Source organism: Penicillium nucicola, assembly GCF_028828085.1.
Source record: "Penicillium nucicola strain IBT 29836 chromosome Unknown utg000002l, whole genome shotgun sequence".
Taxonomy (NCBI): Eukaryota; Fungi; Ascomycota; class Eurotiomycetes; order Eurotiales; family Aspergillaceae; genus Penicillium; species Penicillium nucicola.
In genome coordinates, this window is record NW_026643126.1 from 2,263,266 (window position 1) to 2,282,770 (window position 19,505).

At 49.6% G+C, this 19,505-nt stretch overlaps 6 protein-coding genes across 6 annotated transcripts; 2 read left to right on the forward strand and 4 right to left on the reverse strand.

Annotated features, from left to right (window-relative positions):
- Positions 1-993: 993 nt before the first annotated feature.
- Positions 994-2,318, forward strand: N7511_002626 (putative RING finger domain protein; the record flags this gene model as incomplete). Its single annotated transcript, XM_057125051.1, has 3 exons — positions 994-1,602; positions 1,667-1,925; positions 1,984-2,318. 3 exons carry the CDS (start codon positions 994-996, stop codon positions 2,316-2,318), a joined length of 1,203 nt encoding a protein of 400 aa, XP_056987210.1.
- Positions 2,319-2,487: 169 nt separating this feature from the next.
- N7511_002627 (DNA/RNA non-specific endonuclease) lies at positions 2,488-3,462 on the reverse strand (the record flags this gene model as incomplete). The annotated part of the gene is made up of 1 exon (XM_057125052.1): positions 2,488-3,462. The coding sequence occupies one exon, from the start codon at positions 3,460-3,462 to the stop codon at positions 2,488-2,490; it is 975 nt and encodes a 324-aa protein (XP_056987211.1).
- A 684-nt stretch (positions 3,463-4,146) lies between these two features.
- On the forward strand, positions 4,147-5,768 carry N7511_002628 (Zn(2+) transporter ZRT3; the record flags this gene model as incomplete). Its single annotated transcript, XM_057125053.1, has 3 exons — positions 4,147-4,198; positions 4,248-4,378; positions 4,428-5,768. 3 exons carry the CDS (start codon positions 4,147-4,149, stop codon positions 5,766-5,768), a joined length of 1,524 nt encoding a protein of 507 aa, XP_056987212.1.
- Positions 5,769-6,177: 409 nt separating this feature from the next.
- N7511_002629 (uncharacterized protein) lies at positions 6,178-7,035 on the reverse strand (the record flags this gene model as incomplete). Its single annotated transcript, XM_057125054.1, has 1 exon — positions 6,178-7,035. The coding sequence occupies one exon, from the start codon at positions 7,033-7,035 to the stop codon at positions 6,178-6,180; it is 858 nt and encodes a 285-aa protein (XP_056987213.1).
- A 620-nt stretch (positions 7,036-7,655) lies between these two features.
- Positions 7,656-15,628, reverse strand: N7511_002630 (ATP-binding protein; the record flags this gene model as incomplete). The annotated part of the gene is made up of 2 exons (XM_057125055.1): positions 7,656-12,694; positions 12,745-15,628. The coding sequence occupies 2 exons, from the start codon at positions 15,626-15,628 to the stop codon at positions 7,656-7,658; spliced, it is 7,923 nt and encodes a 2,640-aa protein (XP_056987214.1).
- Positions 15,629-17,487: 1,859 nt separating this feature from the next.
- Positions 17,488-18,828, reverse strand: N7511_002631 (fungal specific transcription factor domain-containing protein; the record flags this gene model as incomplete). Its single annotated transcript, XM_057125056.1, has 1 exon — positions 17,488-18,828. One exon carries the CDS (start codon positions 18,826-18,828, stop codon positions 17,488-17,490), a length of 1,341 nt encoding a protein of 446 aa, XP_056987215.1.
- Positions 18,829-19,505: the final 677 nt, after the last annotated feature.

A 19,505-nucleotide genomic window follows, 5' to 3' on the forward strand; every position in this document is an offset into this window, starting at 1 on the left:
TACGAGCGAAGCCTTGTTTGTTTGTTTTTTTATTGTACCCTTCGTCCCGTTCTTTTCGGACACCTTGTATATGAGTTGATAATGACGAAAATTGATTGAGATATATCTGCATTATTTTCCGCTATATATTTTCCGCTTTTGACAAGAAATGATTCGCAGCAACCCTCAATAATCAAAAGACTAGTGACATTCTGGGAAGTGACGGCCAATAGAGGAAATATTTTATATGCACCATAAAACAATAACAACATTCGACGTAAGCGCAAGGTAATGCTTATTCGAGCTTGTTTGCCTGGAATGATACGTGATGTAAACATTGCCCTGCGACTTCAAAGCAAATCCCATAACTTCCATGTATGTGGTCTCTGGAGTAAATTGGGCTGCTCTCTTTTCTTTTTGGGTTGCTTGTTGTCTGCCTGTTCTATTCGCTTCGCTCGAACAATAGCCAGAAGTAACATGTCCTTTCACGTCATCTTACTGCCTACGTGCATATTCCTTGAGTATGAAAGACAGTATGGGGCAATGAAAAGCAAGAGAACCAAAATGACACCAAAACTTGAGACTTAAGTAGGGGCCACAAGGTACAATTGACTCGCTTAGGGCTTCTGTAAAGGCTGTCTAATGCTTTTAATAAGCTTTATATTCTCTATGATTACTTCAAGCAACTAATCATGGTACTTAAAATTATTTTTATATGTAATTAGGCTCTCATTACCAGCTTGAACATCCCAATTTTCTTCCCACTTTATGAAATATTCCGATGTTTCAATGCAATAGAGTGCCATCAAGGGCAAACGTAAGGCGGTAATGTTGACGGTGACCCAACCGACCAATCCAACCCCATCAACCAACAAAGAACCAGCAGAAAAAACCACCCCCAAACCCAATTACCTCATCCCAAGAGCTACCTTCCAAGGTTAATTTAACCCAAGCTCCTTCAAACGCAACTCCAATCTGAACTTCAACCCCTCAAAACGAGCCAAAAACACCACAATGGCGCACTCAAAACGAAACACCTCCCTCCCACACTTCACATCCTACGAACGAAGCCTCCTAAAAAACACCTGGGGCACGAAGCAAAGCAACATAGGCCGCGACAGCTTCCTCCCCTTCGCCTCATGCCGACTATGCCTGCAACCCGCGCGAACACCCGTCGTAGGCTGCGCCAGCAATGGCGACCTCTTTTGCCGCGAATGCGCAATCAACGACCTCCTCGCCCAAAGACAGGAAATCAAGCGCCTGGAGCGTGAGCGGGATGATGCGCGGAAGCGCATTGCCGAGGATGACGAGCGCACGCTGCGTGAGGTCAAGGAGAGGGATCTGAGAGATTTCGAGAGGGTTTCTATGGGGCTGGAGGCTAGGGCGGATGTTTTTGGGGCTAATGGGAAAGCGCCTGCGAATGAGGCTGTTGGTGGTGGTGCTGGTTTGGGGAGTAAGAGGAAGGCGGAGGAGGAGGAGAGTGAGGCGATGAAGAAGTTTAAGGCTAGGGAGGTTGTTGTTGATGGGAAGAGGAAGAGGGTTTTTGAGCTGGATGAGAAGGAGATGGCTCGGGTTGCTGGGGAGGAGAGGGAACGGCTGAAGAAGGAGTTGAAGATGGAGAAGGTATGTTTTGGTGGTGGTGATGGTGGTTTTTGGGCGGCCTTTCGCTAACCGTGTGGTGGGACAGTCTGAATCTAGCAAATCTGCTTTGCCTTCTTTCTGGGTGCCATCGCTCACGCCTGGCACGGATGCGAATGAGATTGCAGCCAGTAAGACTGTCAAGTTGACGCCAATTTGTCCCGGATCGACGGATGAGAGCCGGCATAGCTATTCGCTCAAGTCACTTGTTGAGGTTCATTTCACTGAGGAAAAGGCGTCTGATGGAACCGTGTCGAGGGTCTGTCCTAGCTGCAAGAAAAACTTGAGCAATGGGCTGAAAGCTATGCGTACGTGTGATCCAATTGATACAGGGTGGTTACAGCAAGCTAATAATTGCTTTCGCAGTCACGAAACCCTGTGGACATGTCATCTGCTCTCCGTGTGTTACAAAGTTTATGACGCCTTATGAACACCATACACCTGACCCTCATGCTTCAAAGGAGGAACAAGAAGCTGCTGCTACCTTACATGGGCAGGTCTTGTGTTTTGTGTGTGAAACAGATCTTACAGCACGTCCTTCGAAAAAAGACGAAGGCAGCGGGAGCAAGAAGTCCAAGAAGAAGGAGAAGGAGAAGGATGCCATCCAGCCCGGCCTGGTGCAAGTTAGTTCAGAGGGCACTGGCTTTGCTGGTAAGGGAGGAAATGTGGGTAAGAAGAGCGGAGTTGCCTTCCAGTGTTGAGCGCGGAAGAGAGAAGCGAAAGCGATGAGAAGGCACACGAATTTTCAATTGCGTGTAGATAAAATATCCTGATATTGCCGCCCGGAGCGGTTATTAACGCCCGAACCATGCAATTACTGTGTTCTAGATATACAAATTTGAAGCCATGCGAAGGGGTTTGCATACTTCTTTAGTTACGCTTCTTGGCGTTGTTGAACTCACGCACAGTGACCTGGCAAGCAACCTCCTGGCACAGACGACGGCGACGACTCAGGTCCAGGTTAGAGGCGAAGGTCAATCCAGAGGCACGCTCAACGGCCTCGATGGGGACTTCGAAGTCAGTCAGGCGCTTGTCGTTGGCAATGCGGGCATTGGGTAGCACAAAAGCGCCCAAGGCAACCTTGCTGGTGGGCAAGTTGAGGCCGTCCTCAGCGTAAATCACCTTGTAGAAGTGGGTGGGCACGGCAACGTTAGGTGGGTTGCCAATAACCTCGTAGTTGACGCGCCACTTTCCATCAGGATCCTTGTGGGGGAGATACAGAGGGCCAGTCACGATGCGAACAGATGGGTACTTCTTTGCGAGATCACGGCAGAAGGTCTCGAAGTGCGCCCAGTAATCGCGGTTGAATCCCTCGCCGACCTGGGGGCACATGTTGCTCAGAGTGAAAGTGTCGTTCATAGCCTCCTGGGACCATTTGGCGTCTGCTGCGGGGACTTGGTGGCCGCGGTCGTAGCCGGAGCGGAAGTAGTCTGCCAATTTGGCGCGGAACATCACCGGGATGTTAGTGTCCTCGGTGAAGGTGCTGTGCTTGCGATCGGCATTGTTCAAGGCCAGAGACTCAGGGGTTATGTGTTCGGCGACCCAGGAAGGGTTGCGCGTACGACGGTCGAAAGCGCCGTGCAGAACGAGGTTGGAGAGCTCGTCGGCGATTGGGCCTGAGAAGCCATATTGCGTGATTCCAGCGGGATTGACAGGACCAAGAGCGGCTTTGGCGGCTAGTACCGGTGCGGGGATTGCTGAAGGAGCTGCGATGGTGGCTGTGGTTGGGGTAGGAGGAATTTGTTGTTGCTGTTGCGATCTAGGTTTTCCATAGAGCAGGGCAGTGACTCCGGCACCAGTGGCGGCACTGGCGGCGGCGATGATGGCCAAGGTTGCTTTGGACATGATTGAATGTCCCCGAGGAATGTCGGGAGTTGGCCTGGTTGAGTCGAACGCAAGTCAACAATCTCAAAAAGAAACAAAACCGGAGAAAGTCACGGGCCAATCAGCGAGTCACATGTGAACTGGAGTATAACCTCAGATTTCTCCAGGGCTCAGAGCCTTTGATGTCTTTTATATCTTCCATGGTGTTGATTTCTTTCCTGGAAAGTTTCTGGTCAGCTGGACCTGGTCAGTTGCATTCAATAGACCACTTGTGTGCTCTCGAGGTCGATCATATGCAGGTCGGACTGGGTCAAGCCGTGTGGTATCACCCGATCACGAATTTCACCGTCTAGAAACATTTCTGAGCTACTTGTGCTTCATTATCAAGAGTGTCGACCGTGTCAACCGTGTTCACCGTACCAAGATGATCAACACCTCCCTTCAGAGACTCACGATGTCTTCCGGCTGTGATTTCCGGCCCCCTGCACCACAGCCATGAGGGGGAAAGTGAGAACCTTGGGGGCAAAGGAATGCACTGGCCTGCAACGCATACAGAAAATCCCCCCAATTCGATTCCAACATGGCTGCTCTCTGTTATCACTTTCCTGGGCGAGTTGAAAGTGAAGCTTGACCGCCAACCGCCAACCGCCGGCCGTTGAATGCAAATTACATCACCGTTTTCGTTTTCTCTAACTCCCACACGCCATGGCTGCCAACGACATCCGGGGATGGGTGATGAGCGCTGTCTCAGGCGTTGGTGAGAGTCGCCAATTTAAATGATTTGATTATTCACTAATTGTTCATAGCCTGCGTCCTCGGTTCGGCCATCATCTGTATTGATGTGTTGGTGCAGGTGCTATCCCACCGCAAGAGCTTCCAGATCGCCAACAGCAGTAACTTCCTGTCGGCTTCATTATGTCTCAGCGCCGGTGTGATGGTGAGTGTGGTCATCAAATTCAAGATTATATGGAACTAATGTCTCGCAGCTCTTCACTTCCCTCTATAGCATGCTGCCGAACTCGAAAGAGTACCTCACCCGCGCCGGCTTCTCTCCGTCTGTATCTGCATATATCTTGACGAGTCTTTTTGTTGCTGGTGTGGTGGTTATCCGTATCGTCTCCAATTTCATCCATCGGTTTATTCCTTCGCATGTCGTGGACTGCGCACATACCCACGGTGACCCGGAGAACGACCCCGAACGCGGGGAGAATCATGCTGAGGACGAACACTCGCATACACATAAGACTGGACTTACGGAGAGGACTCCACTGTTACGGCCTTCTGAACATCTGTCGTTCAAGTCAACACCGGCCGTGGTGCAACGGAGCCAACACATTGAGCCTACTTCCACACGGCGCGAAACCATGCGGGCAATGCTAACTCGCCGAATCACCTCTCTCATGGGTGGTGTCAAGCCTCTCTGCGATGAAAATGGGCCATGCTTCGGAGTCTCGCAAACATGCGGCCGCGAGTGTACCAAGATTCTCCCACCAGCTACTGTGGCCGCCACTGAGATTCCTCGCCCCAACCTACCTCATCGGCAGAGCATCTCTGCGCCATTGGAGTCTGAAATCCCTCATGCAGAAATTGATTTTGGCGTCAATGCCACCACCGGTGAACCTGAAGCGGGCTACTTCGATACCGTGGCTGCACATCATGACGTGCGCCCTTGCGTTGCATCCTCCTCTTCGTCTCAAACTCACGAACATGACTCTGAGCATTCGCATCACTCACATTCGGCACACCATCATCACGGTGAGTCAGACAGTCATGGGGATGATGTTGAATCTGGACGTCCCAAGTCTGCTGGTGGCAATCCTCACCACCACCATGTACCTCAAAATGCATTTCTCTCCATTGGACTACAAACGTCTCTCGCGATTGCTCTGCACAAGCTTCCTGAGGGATTTATCACATACGCTACCAACCATGCCAGCCCAACACTAGGGTTGACCGTGTTCCTAGCTCTTTTCATCCACAACATTGTGGAAGGCTTTGCCATGGCACTTCCACTTTATCTAGCCCTGAACTCCCGTTGGAAAGCGATGTTCTGGTCCAGCCTTCTTGGGGGCATCAGTCAGCCCGCTGGTGCTGGACTAGCTGCCCTGTGGATTTGGAGCACCGGCCAGCACGGTAGTGGCGATGCTACCGGCCCTTCGTGGGGTGTCTACGGTGGCATGTTTGCAGCCACCGCTGGAGTCATGACCTCTGTCGCTTTGCAACTTTTCAGCGAGGGACTAGGTCTCACTCACCACCGCGGCATGGGCATTGGCTTTGCCGTTGCAGGAATGGCGTTGATGGGACTGAGTTTTGCATTGACTGCTTGACCATGTTTGTTCTACTTTTCGTCTTCTGGTATTTGGTTCTGGCTGGCATCCATGGACATAGACAGTACATTTTGGTGTCTTGTGACTTTTATTACAGTGGCCGTGGTATGGCCTTGCACAACCTTTACAGTGTTCAAAGAATATTTTTACCGGGTCATTGCACATCATCATTATACATTCACTGTATGGCTGGAAGAATAAAAATAGGTGCATTGGGTATCGATCACACTGCTTTCTGTGAATCAAGAATAAATTATGAAGAGCATGTCACAAATAGACCCGCGTTGGCCATAAGGAAAGAAAACTAATTACATCGCCAAGGTAATACATAGTACCTTCTAATCATGCAGGCCCATGAGCTAAAATATATATCGCAAAAACAAGAAAGCTAGCATACATAGAGCAAGACTCAAGCCCACACAGGCTCGTCACCCGAATCTATTCCAGCCTCGATCCTATCAAAAGCAGCATCCAACTCTCGAGCATTTCTAAACCCTCCATGTTCAGTTTTCATCCAGCAACGCTCAATGATACCCCCAAAAAGGACACCTACAGTGGAAGGCAAATTCCATCGATCAGGCCATTGAGGAGGCATACGTATGTAAAGCCTCGAATTCCGCAAGAACAGGTTGACATCACATTTGTTGCCGGTCGAAATCTCGTAGAAAATAGCCCCCAGCAACGCAATATCCAACTTCATCGTGTAGCCAGCGTCATTCACATAATCCAGGCACGTGTTTGTCGGAAGCAAGGACGACTCCCCGAAATCACAGTACTGCAGCCTCAAATCGTCCGTGAGAAGAATATTTCGCGACCTGACATCGACCACCAAGACATTTCGGGAATGGATGTAGAGCATGCCGCGGGTCAGCTGGCGCATCCAGGCTTTCTTGATGTACACGGGTGGTGGGATGAGGGCTCTGTCGAGGAGGTTTCGTAGTGTGCCGGCTCGCATCAGCTCAAGCTCGCTGCTGAAAAAGGAAAAATTGATCCATTTCAGGACCTCTGGGCATGAGGTTCGATTGGCCAAGGGTTGGAGACGGACATAGATTAGTTGCTCGACACGAATTGTGTCAACGCTTTCGGCCACTTGTGCTCTCGTGGAGTCTGGATGGCGTAGAGGTAGTTTGATTGCGTTGCCGTCGTGTTTGATGACAACTGATGAACTGCCGTAGCCGACGATTGTTGGGTAGGGGATTCGGGCGCCTGTCAGATCGATGAATACCGGAGGGTCGCTCATGTCCATGAACATATGTGGTTCCGGCATTTTGGTCAGGTTGTCTTATGAAGCTGGGGATCGGGGGATGTATCATGGTGAAGCGATAGAATGATGAAATGGCTTGGGAAAGAAGGTTCCACGGTGGTACTTGAGGCAGGTAGGGCTTTTGCATAGCTAATGTCCGGTGGCTTCGGCCGAATGCTATACTCTAATTCTTAATTCAATTTTTGTGTTATACTGCAGTTCAGAAGTAGGCGTAGTATGTTTCGTAGCTGCGATATCAAACCCTAACTCACGTTACGGAAGGGTTCTATGACTGTGATTATGTATTTCTTCAGATACATTGAAGAAAGGCAAAATTAAAGTGCATATTTGTAATTCATTAATAAATAATTGGAGGTTCAGGTCTTGTCAGCTAAGTTATGGGAAAGTTTGCATCCATATGAGTGGAGCGTTACCTCTTTCGGACACTAACCCTAACGTAAATAGTTCTTATGGTATAAGCCTAAACTTCCCCACTAAATACTAAACTAATGACACAACTGTAGACAAAGTAATCATTACATTGAATAACTTTATGGACGTATACAATTTAGGTCCTCGTAAGTAAAAGCCAATATTGAACACCAACAGAACCAACCACAAAATTTACAACCCAAAGAGTATACTTAGAGTGCCTGGACCGAAATACGTCTCGGAGCACCATTGCCATACAAGCCAGCACCACTAGACTCACGAAGATGATTGTGGTGGACCTGTCCCTCCTCTTCCAGATCCTCAACGTCCAAACTGAAGCGGCGAGGCTTGGACCACATTCCAAATTGTTCACCACCATCGGCATTACCGATGCTCTGAATCTGGTCAGACTCAATGCCAAAGCGGGAGCCCAGCTGCTGGAACAGATCTGCATGAGCTGAGGCTCTGCGCGAAGTCTTATCAATACCCATACGGCCCTGAGCACGGCGGAGCAATTTCATGTGCTGCAAAGCAGTATCGGCGGCGCGGGCGTGGCCCTTTGCTTCTTTATCGCCAAGCAAGTCGTAAAGAATTCCCTCGTGGAGGGTAGCTGCCGATTGGTGGTTTTCCGATGCAGTGAACAAACCGGAGAGCAATTTGGTCATTTCCAGAGTGACGGGGTCACAGCTGCCCCAGACTTGACGCAGATTGTAGCAGATGTCGCGGCAAAGCTGAATGGCTGAGTCAACGTGGCCGCGGCAGAAGCGGGTTTCAACAAGGCGGCGGCCAATCCAGACGACCACGTCTGGTGTCCAGGTGCGCTGGACGATGCGGGAGGTCCAGAGCTGGGTGAGAATTCCCTCGAGTTCGTCGAACATGTCGTACTCTCCTAGGAGGGTAATAATGTCATTCAGGTCGTTGAATGGCAGATCCACCATGTCGATGCCGATGGACTTGGATGCTGCCATAATTTCCTGAAGGAGCAGCTTGGATTTGACTGACATGTCGAGGAAGGTCTTCTCGTCTGTGCACTTGGTGGCCTTGTGACCGCTCAAGTATAGACAAATCTGGGTGGCTGCCTTGATGCTGTTGTAGTTGTTCAGACTTTCGGTTAAGTGCATGAACGATTGCAGCACGCCTGTTAGGATAGTTGCATCCTGGAAACGGGAGGAATTGCACAACTCGCGGACACTGTCCGCTGTCTTGGTGAGAATCCTCATGTTATAGTTGTCATTGTGGATCTCACGCAGGCAGATCTGGTAGAACTGCTGCACGATCTGCTTATCGGAAACATTGGTAACCGATAGGTTGGAGCAGAAATATTCGTACAGCTTGTCCTTCGTATCTGCGGCGGCACGGACTCGCTTCTGTTCGGTCTGAAGGTTGTACAGAATATGACCGGTTATCAAAGTAGGAATGAAGTCGTGGCCAGTGAGGCTCTTGGAGAACTCCTGGTAAGTAGACATCTCACGAGTCATCTCGGTCATGATCTGGCTGTAAGTAGCGCGTCTACCGAAGGCTTCTTCAAAGCCAGCGACAAATACCGCGTCGCGTCGGTCATACAGAGCCATGGCGGAAGCTTCAGAGCTGTACACCACGCGGTGGCGCAATTCGTCAAGCATACTATTGCCGCCTTCAATGAATCCACATTCGAGATAGATTGAAGCAACCTTGCGAGCCCAGTCACTCATCTGCTCGGGGTCACCGCCAGCGTGTAATACGTCGGTAACAAAGGTGTGGAGAATCGCGTTGCCCTGTTGAACAGCAGTCGAAGTTCCCTGTCTGGAGTGGGCCATTGCGAGCTCACGCAACCAAGAAAGAGTAGTAGAAGAAAAGTATCCCTGTGTCTTCTTTGCTAGTTGGAACTCCTCTGTGTAGAGGTAGCGAGCATCACTGGTTGAATCATGCTTTCGAACATAGAGCTGTGCCAGCTTATGCTTGAGCGTAATTGGCAGTGGCTGTGTCATCTGATCAAGGCCCTTGGATGACTGGCTTTCATCAACCCATTCACTCGTCTGCAGAGGCTGCTTGTACAGCCTGATTGCCTCATCAATGTGAGAGTCGCTGCTCTCGCATAGCTCAGCAAACAGCAGGGTAGCGTTGAGCGTCTTCTGGCTGGTAGGGCCGTGCACATGGCGACAGGTCATGACATAGTCAGAAGCAACCTGGTATCGCTCGTTGAAATCGGAGCCATTGACATTTCGGGTGGTCAGAATAGACATGTACCCAAGATAGGTCTTCTCCAGCATGCGATCCACCAAAATCTGGTCAAAGGTGTGCTTCTTGTTATCCTCGACAACAAGGGTAGGCCAAAGTGAGCGATAGACACTCAAGGCAGAATCCCACTGCATTTCTCCCTCATAGAGAGCAATTAGAGCAATGGCGGCATCGATGCCCTCAGGGGCGATCTTGCCATCCCGAGAGGTGACGTTGTGGATACGCTGGTAAGTGCTCTTGGCCTCACCAGTCATCTCCAAGCGAGTTGCCAAAGCAGCCTCAAGGTACATGTTGTCAATAGTATGCGTGTGACTCTGTCCAAGGCGAGCTGTCAGGAAGTTACTGACGGTGTGGAGCAGACTCAACGCCTTGGTAAACTGATATGATGTCTCATAGAATTCGACCACAGCCTTGGCGACAGCTAGCACAGACGGAACTGGAACCTTGTCCGATGAAATCAAAGACCCGAATGCATTGTCGTAAACAGTTGTAGCCTGTTCCAGGTGCAGTCTGCGGAAGTGGCAGTAAGCCAAGATCAGGGCAAGATCTGCTGCAGGTGGTGCCAACTCAGTTGAGAATTTCTTGTACGATTTCGATTGCTCGACAGTTGGCCAGATATGCTGCAGAACAGCCATAGAGCATTCACTGGCCTGTGCCCAGTCTTCCTCGTAAATGTATATACTGGAGAGATTATGACACATGATCAAGGTGGTGACAGTCATGTTGCTCGAGCTTGCCGAAATGACATCCAGCAGCTCAACCAACAACTTTCGGTCTTTGACAGAGAGCGAAGATGCTCGCTCCGTTGAGACAGAGTTAGACATGCTTTGGGCAATCGTCAAGGCCAAAGCAGTTGAGTCCTCGGAGTATTCCTGATTAGTCTCCTTGTAGTATCGCCACATGAGCACTGACAGTGTGCGATCGAGACCCCACAGGTGCATCTCTTGTGTCTCGGTCCTCAGCAGGTGCACACGGTGCATCATTTCTGAGGAGTGGACACCGGTAACCTCAAGATCAGCGACCAATTCACGCATGATGACTTCGGCCTCGTCGTTTCGGCCGTGGCGGCGAAGGAACTGATAGTACAAGAGAGCCACATTGGCCTTTTTGTCCATCATGTCAACTGAATCAATGTCACGCGAGTTCAAACCAGCCCAAAGGCTAGAAAGTACGGCTTGAGCATGAGCAAATTCACCTTCCTGCTCGTACATCTGGGCCATGTAGAGAGTATAGTTGATGCGCCGCTCATCAGTGACTTCCATAGTGCGGATAACATTGTCATACTTGGTTCTAGCAATGTCTCGACTCATCTCATCGCTTCCGGTGCTAGAGAATTGTGCGGTCAAGAAGTCGGCAGTTTCGGAGGACTGGCGTGAGTTTGTACCGTACTTCTGGAGAACCTGCTGGTAGAAGTGCTTCGAGATGAGAAGGGCGGAGTTCTGGTCACTGCGGGACTTGTATAGGCCGACAATAATACCGAGATACTTCAAACGCTGATTGAATTCCACGCCAGTAATTTCCGTGTCGGTCAGGATCAAATATCTCATGATATCCTCCTGCTGGGTGGTCATGGTTCCTTTTTCGGAGAAGGTTTGGGTCATCATCTCAGAACACGTCAGAGTAACCGAGTATGACTGCCCAAGAAGTTCTTGGCTCAGCTTCCATGCTTCGTAGCAGTGCTCGTCAGCGTGACTGGCGTGAGCAAACTTAGCCACACGAGAGCTGAGAAGCAAGCTTTGCAGCAAGGCCATGTTCTTATCCCCAAGAACAACTCGGCGAATATCGCTTGCCAGTCGGTAGAGCTCTACGACACTGGAACGAGTGAACTGGGATTCGCGGCAAGTCAACTCCAAACGGGCAAAGAGAACTGTTGCTGGGAGGAGCTTTTTAAAGCCCGCGTCGAATTGGAATTCTCCGTCGTCGGTCACCAGAGGTGAGGACAGCAGGTGTGACAGCCAATAGCGTGCGGTGTACTCCAAAATAGCATACTTGTCGAAGAGGTGATTACGTTCCTCCATGCTCAACTTGTCCATAGAAATATCGACTTCTTCTTGGACGCTGAGCTGCACACTAGCCAGGCATCGAGTGAGCAAGTCGTAGTGGGCCTCTCTGAGATTAAGAGACCTGGATCCCGAGGACTTCGCCTGACTGATGACATGATCACGAATACAGGTGTGGGCAAAGGACACGACACCATCGCGAGTCATAACCAAGGGGCAGAGTGCATTCAGAGTGTCATGGCTTTCAGGTGGCTTACTAGACAGGAAACGAGGCCCCTTTGGATCCACATTCAAGAGCTGCTCAATTTCCTCGACTAACAAGGGTCGCTCGGCAGCTGCAAGCCAAGAGACAATATTGAGAGTTCCCTGCTGACTGAAGTCGACACTCGCGGAGTGGAAGTCAAGAAGCTCTGGCATCGACTGCGGCAAGTTTTGCACAGACTGAACAGCCTGACTCATGGTCTTTTGCTGCTTGGCGTAGGCTACAGCCATCTCCGCCCAGCTGAAAGAGCCCTGGGATCGTTTGACGATGGATCCCACAGCCGATTCAAGCTGATTGCCCTTGAGGGTGTCGAAATTTGCGCCAGACGCAAGCATCTTGTTCACATAGGCCGTAAGGTCTGTCTTGGTCTGAGAAGTCTGCATAGTACACTTTTGGACATTCCTAGAGCCCATTGTTGCGTTTAATGGTCGGGAGAAAGCGATCATCTTAGATCCAGCGTTTTGCTTCGCGAGAATATCGCAGAAGTGATCCAAGCAAGCCATAGCATCGGCATCACCTCCCTTGATTTGATCAATGCCATCGATCACAAACATGTACTGAATGTTGGAGGATAGACCAGTCCTGATACCCTTCCACAGAGACTCTTCGACTTCGTCATCGCCAGCTCCATCGATGGCACCTTGAGCGGCCTTGGCAACATCAACAAGAATTGCCTCCTGTGTTGGGATGTCACTGACGCAGTGATCCAACATCTGGTGAAGAACACCCTTCAGGATTCGCAGAGGCAGAGTAGCTACCGGGATGTCGGCCCCTAAAATTGGTCAGTGAATGTATATAACGAATGGAATCGACAAAACTCACGGATTGTGTACGGAATGACATTCCAGCTATCATGCTCAGCGGACTCCTGCAGTCTCTCGACAGTCCATTGAGCCATGGCACTCTTTCCAGAGCCAGCTCCACCTGTGATTAGCATGACAGGGGTGGTGGCAACAGTGAAGTCGTAAAGTGAATTGTTAAACCACTCAAACGAACCCTCCGCGAGAACATGGGAGCGAGAATCTAGGATGAACTGGAGAGGACGATCCTGTACTCCTAGGAATTGTCGCAAGCTACCCAGCTCAGGAGAAGAATAAATCTGGGAACTATTTTTCACGAGCTTGAAGGTATGCGAGTCAACAACGCAGTTCCAATGAGTGGAGTAGCGCTTGGCATAGGTCACAAAGGCTGCGTCAACGTTGCGGCCAATGACCTGGTCAGACTCCTTGCTCTTGAATCCCTCCACACAGCTCGTTGTCGTGCTACAGACCATTTCAAGCAGGTCAGCAAAGACTGCAGCAACCTCCGGCTGGAGCTCGGGCGATGACTTGTACGCAGTCTCGTACTGGAGAAGCAAATAGATGCCGACAGCAACGCGACCATATCGGCCAAAGACGCTTTCAAATACATCAGTGTTGTCAATGTCGGATTCCAAAAGGAGAATAGAGAATCCCCAAATGAGCATCGCAGCCTCGTTTGCAGCGGGTGCGAAGGCTCCAACAGACTCGCGGAGAGCGTCGACGGCATATGCCAGTCTGGAAGCCCATCTGAGACAGCAGTCGAGCTTGCTGCCATCGCGGGGCATCCAGCGGAGACGCTCAGAAGCAACAGCATCGAAGAAAGAGTCAACAGTAGGACTGCGGCGACTGATCTCATCGGAAGAAAGACCCAGCTGAGTCTTGCACTTCTGAGACACAGCCTGAACCTTCTCCTGGAGAACAGTAAGTTTGAAGCCACCGCTACTGAGCTGTCTCACAGTGCGCTTTGTAGCTGCACCATTCATACTGCCAGTGCCGGTACTACCGCTACCGAGACCGCTTCCAAGGGCAGTACTGGCCGCATTTTTGCTGGTCTCGCTGTAGGCGCCAGTCTTCTGGAGTCTTCCTCCGCCGACCATGGCCGCTTGGGTGGTCTGACCGTTGTCAGAAAACATGGACTTGTTTGTCTGGCTAGTAGTGGTAGAGCGCAAGCCACTGGTTTGGTCAATACCACTGATCGGGCCCATGTTGCTGGTCTGGCCCATGTCACTAGCCCGGCTCATGCCACCAGTGCTAGGATAAGCACTTTCAGTTGGTATGGCCGAGCTAAAGCCCTGACCAGTACTTTGGCCCAGAATTGCACCGGAGGTACTCTTCTTTGCGTGGCTTTCGCTTTCCATTTTCTTGCTACTTGTGGAATCAAAAGCACTGACAGTTGGTTGGAGCTGACTCTTTGGGCTCGTGGAAGCAAGAGTATTTGGATTGGCAAGATCTTTGCGAGGCATCTGATTGATTCCAGAAGTGGAGTAGCTCTTGCTTGACTGCTCTTTGGCGGTGGAAGACTTGCTGCTTGTTGCTTTGCTCATTCCGCCGCCGCCAATCGCCGCCGCAGCCATAGCTGCAAAGTCCTCGTCGCCTCCTGGTTGCTGCGAAGTCTTGGAACCCTGTGGACCAAGGGTCTTCTGGTTGGCAAGGGACTTGTCTTCGGTAGCAGAAGTTTTGTTGCTGGTTGCTTTACTCATGCCACCGCCGCCAATAGCCGCCGCAGCTATAGCTTCAACGTCCTCGCCAGCTCCTGGTTGCTGCGATTTCTTAGAGCCTTGTGGGCCAAGGGCTTTCTGGTTGGCAAGAGACTTTTTGGCCATGTCTTGTTCGCCGGATTTCTTGGAAAGACCCTTGCCGCCGGTTCCGTCATCGAAGACGTCGCCGCTGATATTTTCCTGGTCATGAAGCTCGTTCTGGATGTAGTCTTCGCTGAAGTCGTTCTCAGCATTTGCTCCCCTAGTCTTCAATTGACTGGAGCTGTCTGTGGCCTTGCTTGGTGCTGCGGCAGAGGCAAACTGAGAAGAGTTACGCTTGGGGGTGCTTGATTTTCCCCTGTCGTTGCTTGATTCTGCAGTGTCGGCTTGGGAAAAGCCTTGCTGGTCGGTGCTCGACTTTCCCTTGCCCTTGTTTGATTCTGCGGTGCCGGCTGTGGAGGAGCCTTGCTGGTCGCTGCTGAATCCAATGGTTTTACCCTTTTGGGCTTGGGTGCCGGTGTCCGCTTCGGTAAGACTCTTGCTGGTGATTCCTTCGTCTCTCTTCATGATAGTCTCTCGGCCAGTCTTATTGTGGAAGTTCTTTTCTTGGAATGTTCCTTTCTCGGTGATAGGGCCCTTGCGAATATCGTAGTTTGGTTCAAGCATACCGGCTGCGACACTGCCTCGGCGGTCCGAGTGGCTTTGGTGTTGCTCCTTCTGGTCGGATACTTGAGGCGACTCTGTTTCGGGCTTGTCTTTGGGGGCACTTTCTTTCCTGAGCCGAATGACGGGTGTGCCTGTGGTGTTCCGCTGGTCCTTGCTTGATTCACTCATTAAGGCTTGGTCGGATTGGTCCTGGCTGATTCCCTTGTTGATTTGCTGTCCAGTCTCCTTGGCATTTTCTTTGTTCATATCTGGTTTGTTGGCTCCGGTACTACTCGAAGCCCCGCCAGTATCGCCTTGGCTCATGGATCCCTTGGTCTGGCCTCCAGTAATGATCTCTTTGGCACCGTTGAAGTTGCCGTGGCTCATTTCATCTCTGATGGAAGCACTTTTGTCGAGTATCGTATCATGGCCGTCTCCATGACTGGCTCCCCCTTTGCTTCCGCCGCCCAGAGACAGTCGCTTGCTCAAACTCTTGGCAACTCTGGTTCCAATATTCTCGGCTTGTTCAGCCTCAGGTTTGGCGGTCATCTCATTGGCGGACATTTTGAATGGATTTGATGGATTGGTGCGTAAAAATATTAACAGTGAGTATGTTCGTACAAATTACAATAAGTCAAAATAATAGTATCATAAAAGTCGTGTCGATTGTGGTTGTCATGTGTGGTCAGTGGTCGTGAGAGGGGAAAAAAGAGCTGTGGCAGACAACGTCGGAACTATATAATATCAGTACATTTTCCCACTATCATTGCATCATGAATCGGATATGTCCGAGATGTGCATTTCATTTGTGGATGCACAAGGGTGAATGAACGTATGAGAGATCGAATATTCTTCTGCATTCTAGGACCAAGCTTCAATGCTGTCTGGATTTACAGGTCCACGAGGTCATTCCAGTAAGAGACGACGAGCTCGATGTCATTCACAGTACAGGATCAGAAGTCTATGATGCCGAACCCTGTGGAAGACAAGACGAGTGGACCACCCAGTATTTCATGTCTCCACATGAGCTTCAGAGCATCCTGCGATTTGGGGTCCATTTTTCTGATAGAATTGCAACCATTCCTCTTCATTGCATATGTCAATTGATATAGAAGACCAGTAATGAGAATCTCGTCGACATCTCGATCGCTTTTCTCTTGGATTTTGAAGAGCTGGGGGCTTCAACCTCCATCTTGAAATAATGGGGATTGACTTCGATGTCATCGCATTTGTGGGGTAAAGACACCGAGCTTGGAAACAATGAGTCTAAATTGAAAGATCAAAGCAAGAAATTCCCCTCAAGTGACGTCTAGACATTTCCTTGGAGTCTTCTGGGTCGTCAATTGTTTTCGCACCAAACGCAGGTCAAAGGAGTCCTGAGGTCGCGACTGGCCAACGTGCCCTTAGTCATCCGTTCCGCCCCCGGATAACCTTAATCCAACCTGTCGATCCATGGGTATTTCAGATGTGGGTAATCAATTATACCCCAGGACAAGTAGGAGTCGAGGAAAGATTCCGGCTGGTCCGGTGGTGATATCATCCTGGGTTGTGTGGGTGACGGCATGTCGATAACGGGAATATCCGCTGGTTATGTCATGACATTTGGTTTCGGGCAAGTTCCTTTCAAGAAACAAAGATAACGAGTTAGTTGAAAACTGCCTGGATAATCGACTGAGGAGATTAGGGTTATCTTGTTCCGCCACTTGCATTTGTACCGACTGATCCCTTTCTAAGCCAGTAGTCAATGCCCCGTGGTTCGCAGATCACAAGTTAGCATGCGAGAAAACATAGGTTTTCAAATGACATAGTTCTCCTCTGTTCCTCTAAATTGCCAAGGTAAATATACCATTTGAGTCTTCAAGAGCGAAAAAAAAAAAAAAAAAAAGTCGAGAAAAAGGGATTTCCGAGTAAATCAACTCATTGCTAAGGTCATACTGACGCAAATGAATACATGGTCGTAGGATCCTGGAAATAAATAGCCTGGATTTGATCTATGTAAATTCTCATGTCATCTAACGACTGCTTTCACCAGAATCGGAAATGTTACTTCGACAGGAGTTGAAATTATGCATGCAACTCCATAGACCCAGGGTGCCACGGCTTCTATGAGGAAAGCAGTCACGAGATACTAAAACTTCATATCGTATTGAAATAATGTTGGATTCTCCATTTCCGCCTTGTTTTGTTCGTTTTGTAATTACCATCATTCGAGGAGGGCGGGCTATTCATATTGATTATATTGAATTGGGTACGACAGAGCACAATGCCTACTATATGATACGCATCATCTTTGAACTAGATTCTCGATATAGGGAAAGAATCTGCCTTGAGATGCGAGAAATTGGGTATCAGACCTGACCTTTCTTTCTTTTTCTTTCTTTCCCCGTTTTTTTCTTTTGCCTTTTTTTCCTTCTTCCTGGCACTTAAATACTCCCTCCACCCAGCAAGTACTGTTCATTCAAGTCCAGCAGGGTAGTGAAATCGAAAAGATCCACAGATTGCTGCGTCCCTAAAGCTAGTATATCACGTGCAACAGCTTTAATCTTCTGCATAGTGGCCTTTGAAATAGCCCAGGTCCGGCCCATAGACCTCAGCACTCCAAGATTCAACGCAATTCGGTCACGGCCTGTCTCAGACATCTGACCAGACTTTACAACTGCAAGCTGAACAATGCTACTGAGTGCAAGAGCACAAGTGAGGAACGGTGTATGCTTCTCAACTGGCGAACTAATTGCAGCTAATGAAGTAATTTCCTTGGCCGCTCTGAGTGCTTTCGTCGTATGAGAATGGAGGGAGAAAGCGGACTCTCGATGTGATCCCTGCTGACTGCAGATGACATCTACGCTGACGGCAGAAGAACCCATGAGGCCAGAACGAGAAAGGTTCAGATGGATGGAGGCAATGTTGACAATCATGCAGGCCTGGAACATTATCTCATTAACCGAGCCGTCGTGCCGTATAAGTTCGGCCTTGGAGCTAGGTAGGTTGAGAAACCAACTGGATATGCGAGTGTCGATGGCCTCTATGAGGGTTTCATGGCTTCCGGTCATTTCACATATCATCATTGCGCAGTTCAGAATACGCACGGCGTCGATTCGATAAACATGTGATGAAAATTCGGGCTCTTCGTCGGCAAAAACGTGTGTGTCGAATTCGGCGATCGTTTGTGAATCTGTCGAAGTCAGGCCCTGATTTAAGGCTGCCTCTTCGCATGGAAGCGGCACTTCTAGGGCTTTGGTCGCTGTGCGGCAGGTATTCTGCACCCCGAAGGATTTCAGGAGTCCTTCAACGACGAAAAGCTCCCACCATGTGCGTCGTAAACATTCTGCTCTGATTGAATCATTGGGGCTCTCGGTCTCAGCAAAGGTAGACTTGTCCAGCCCAAGCTCAAAAGCCAAATCTATAGCTGCATTTAAGCATTTTTTTGATTCCACATGGTCGGCTCGCGAATGCAACACGATGGACAAGAGCAAAAGCGCTTGAACCTTGTTGACCGATGATCCTTCTTTCAAAACTGTCTCAACAATTTCGTTGCCATAAGTATGACTAGATGCGGATGACGTGAAATGAGCTGCGATAAATTTCACAACCAGTCTCACATAAGAAGGCAAGTGTGCCTCTTGGAAAATTTTCCATGGTGGAAGGATTGGATGGGCAGAGTGGAAGTAGGTATAGTAAATGGCAAACAAATAGCTATCATTTCTGGCAGACGGAGCGGAATCTGATGTCACGTCCTGTGGTGCTTGTCGAGTATTGGATGCCATTATCGCCGGTATATCTGCGAAATTGGGACTCGAAGCCTTGAGTTCTCGTGGATGGGATGTCGGTTGTTTAGATCGGAGACCGCATAGTAGATACGGACCTCCGGTGAGGTCTGTACTATTCACAGAAAGAATTTTATGATGTTCGAAGGGGAATTTGGATTGGACACGGCGTTTCGTCGAAGGCAGATCTATCATGAAGGCGGGAGAAAGTGCATAGATAGCACAAGATGATCAAGGATGAAAGATAGAATATTGCTCTGAGCCCCTTTTGTCAGTCTTGCTAAGCACAGCTCTCATTAATATCGAAACACACTGCCCGCTTTCATCAGAGGGGCATGTAGCGAGTTCTGTTGGACTTGAGGATGAGGCTTTGTGGTGAACATAGTCCGATGCCAAGAGTAGACGCCAACCATTTGCCAACTCATAAGAACACGAAAACTGATCGCTGTTCTAAAGCAACGTATGATGGGTGTGATTTGCTCATTTCGTGCATATATTAATTCTCTGGGGTCGAAGGATGCAACCGAGAAGTCCGGATTGGTGGCCGGACATCGGGGACCATATTGGAGCCCGGTCCCGCTGATGGAGGTGGCCAGTTGATAGATCCTGAAACACGCAATTACATATCCACCAACGGGGTCTGAGTCTTTAGTCTAGAACTACAGATAATGATAGAC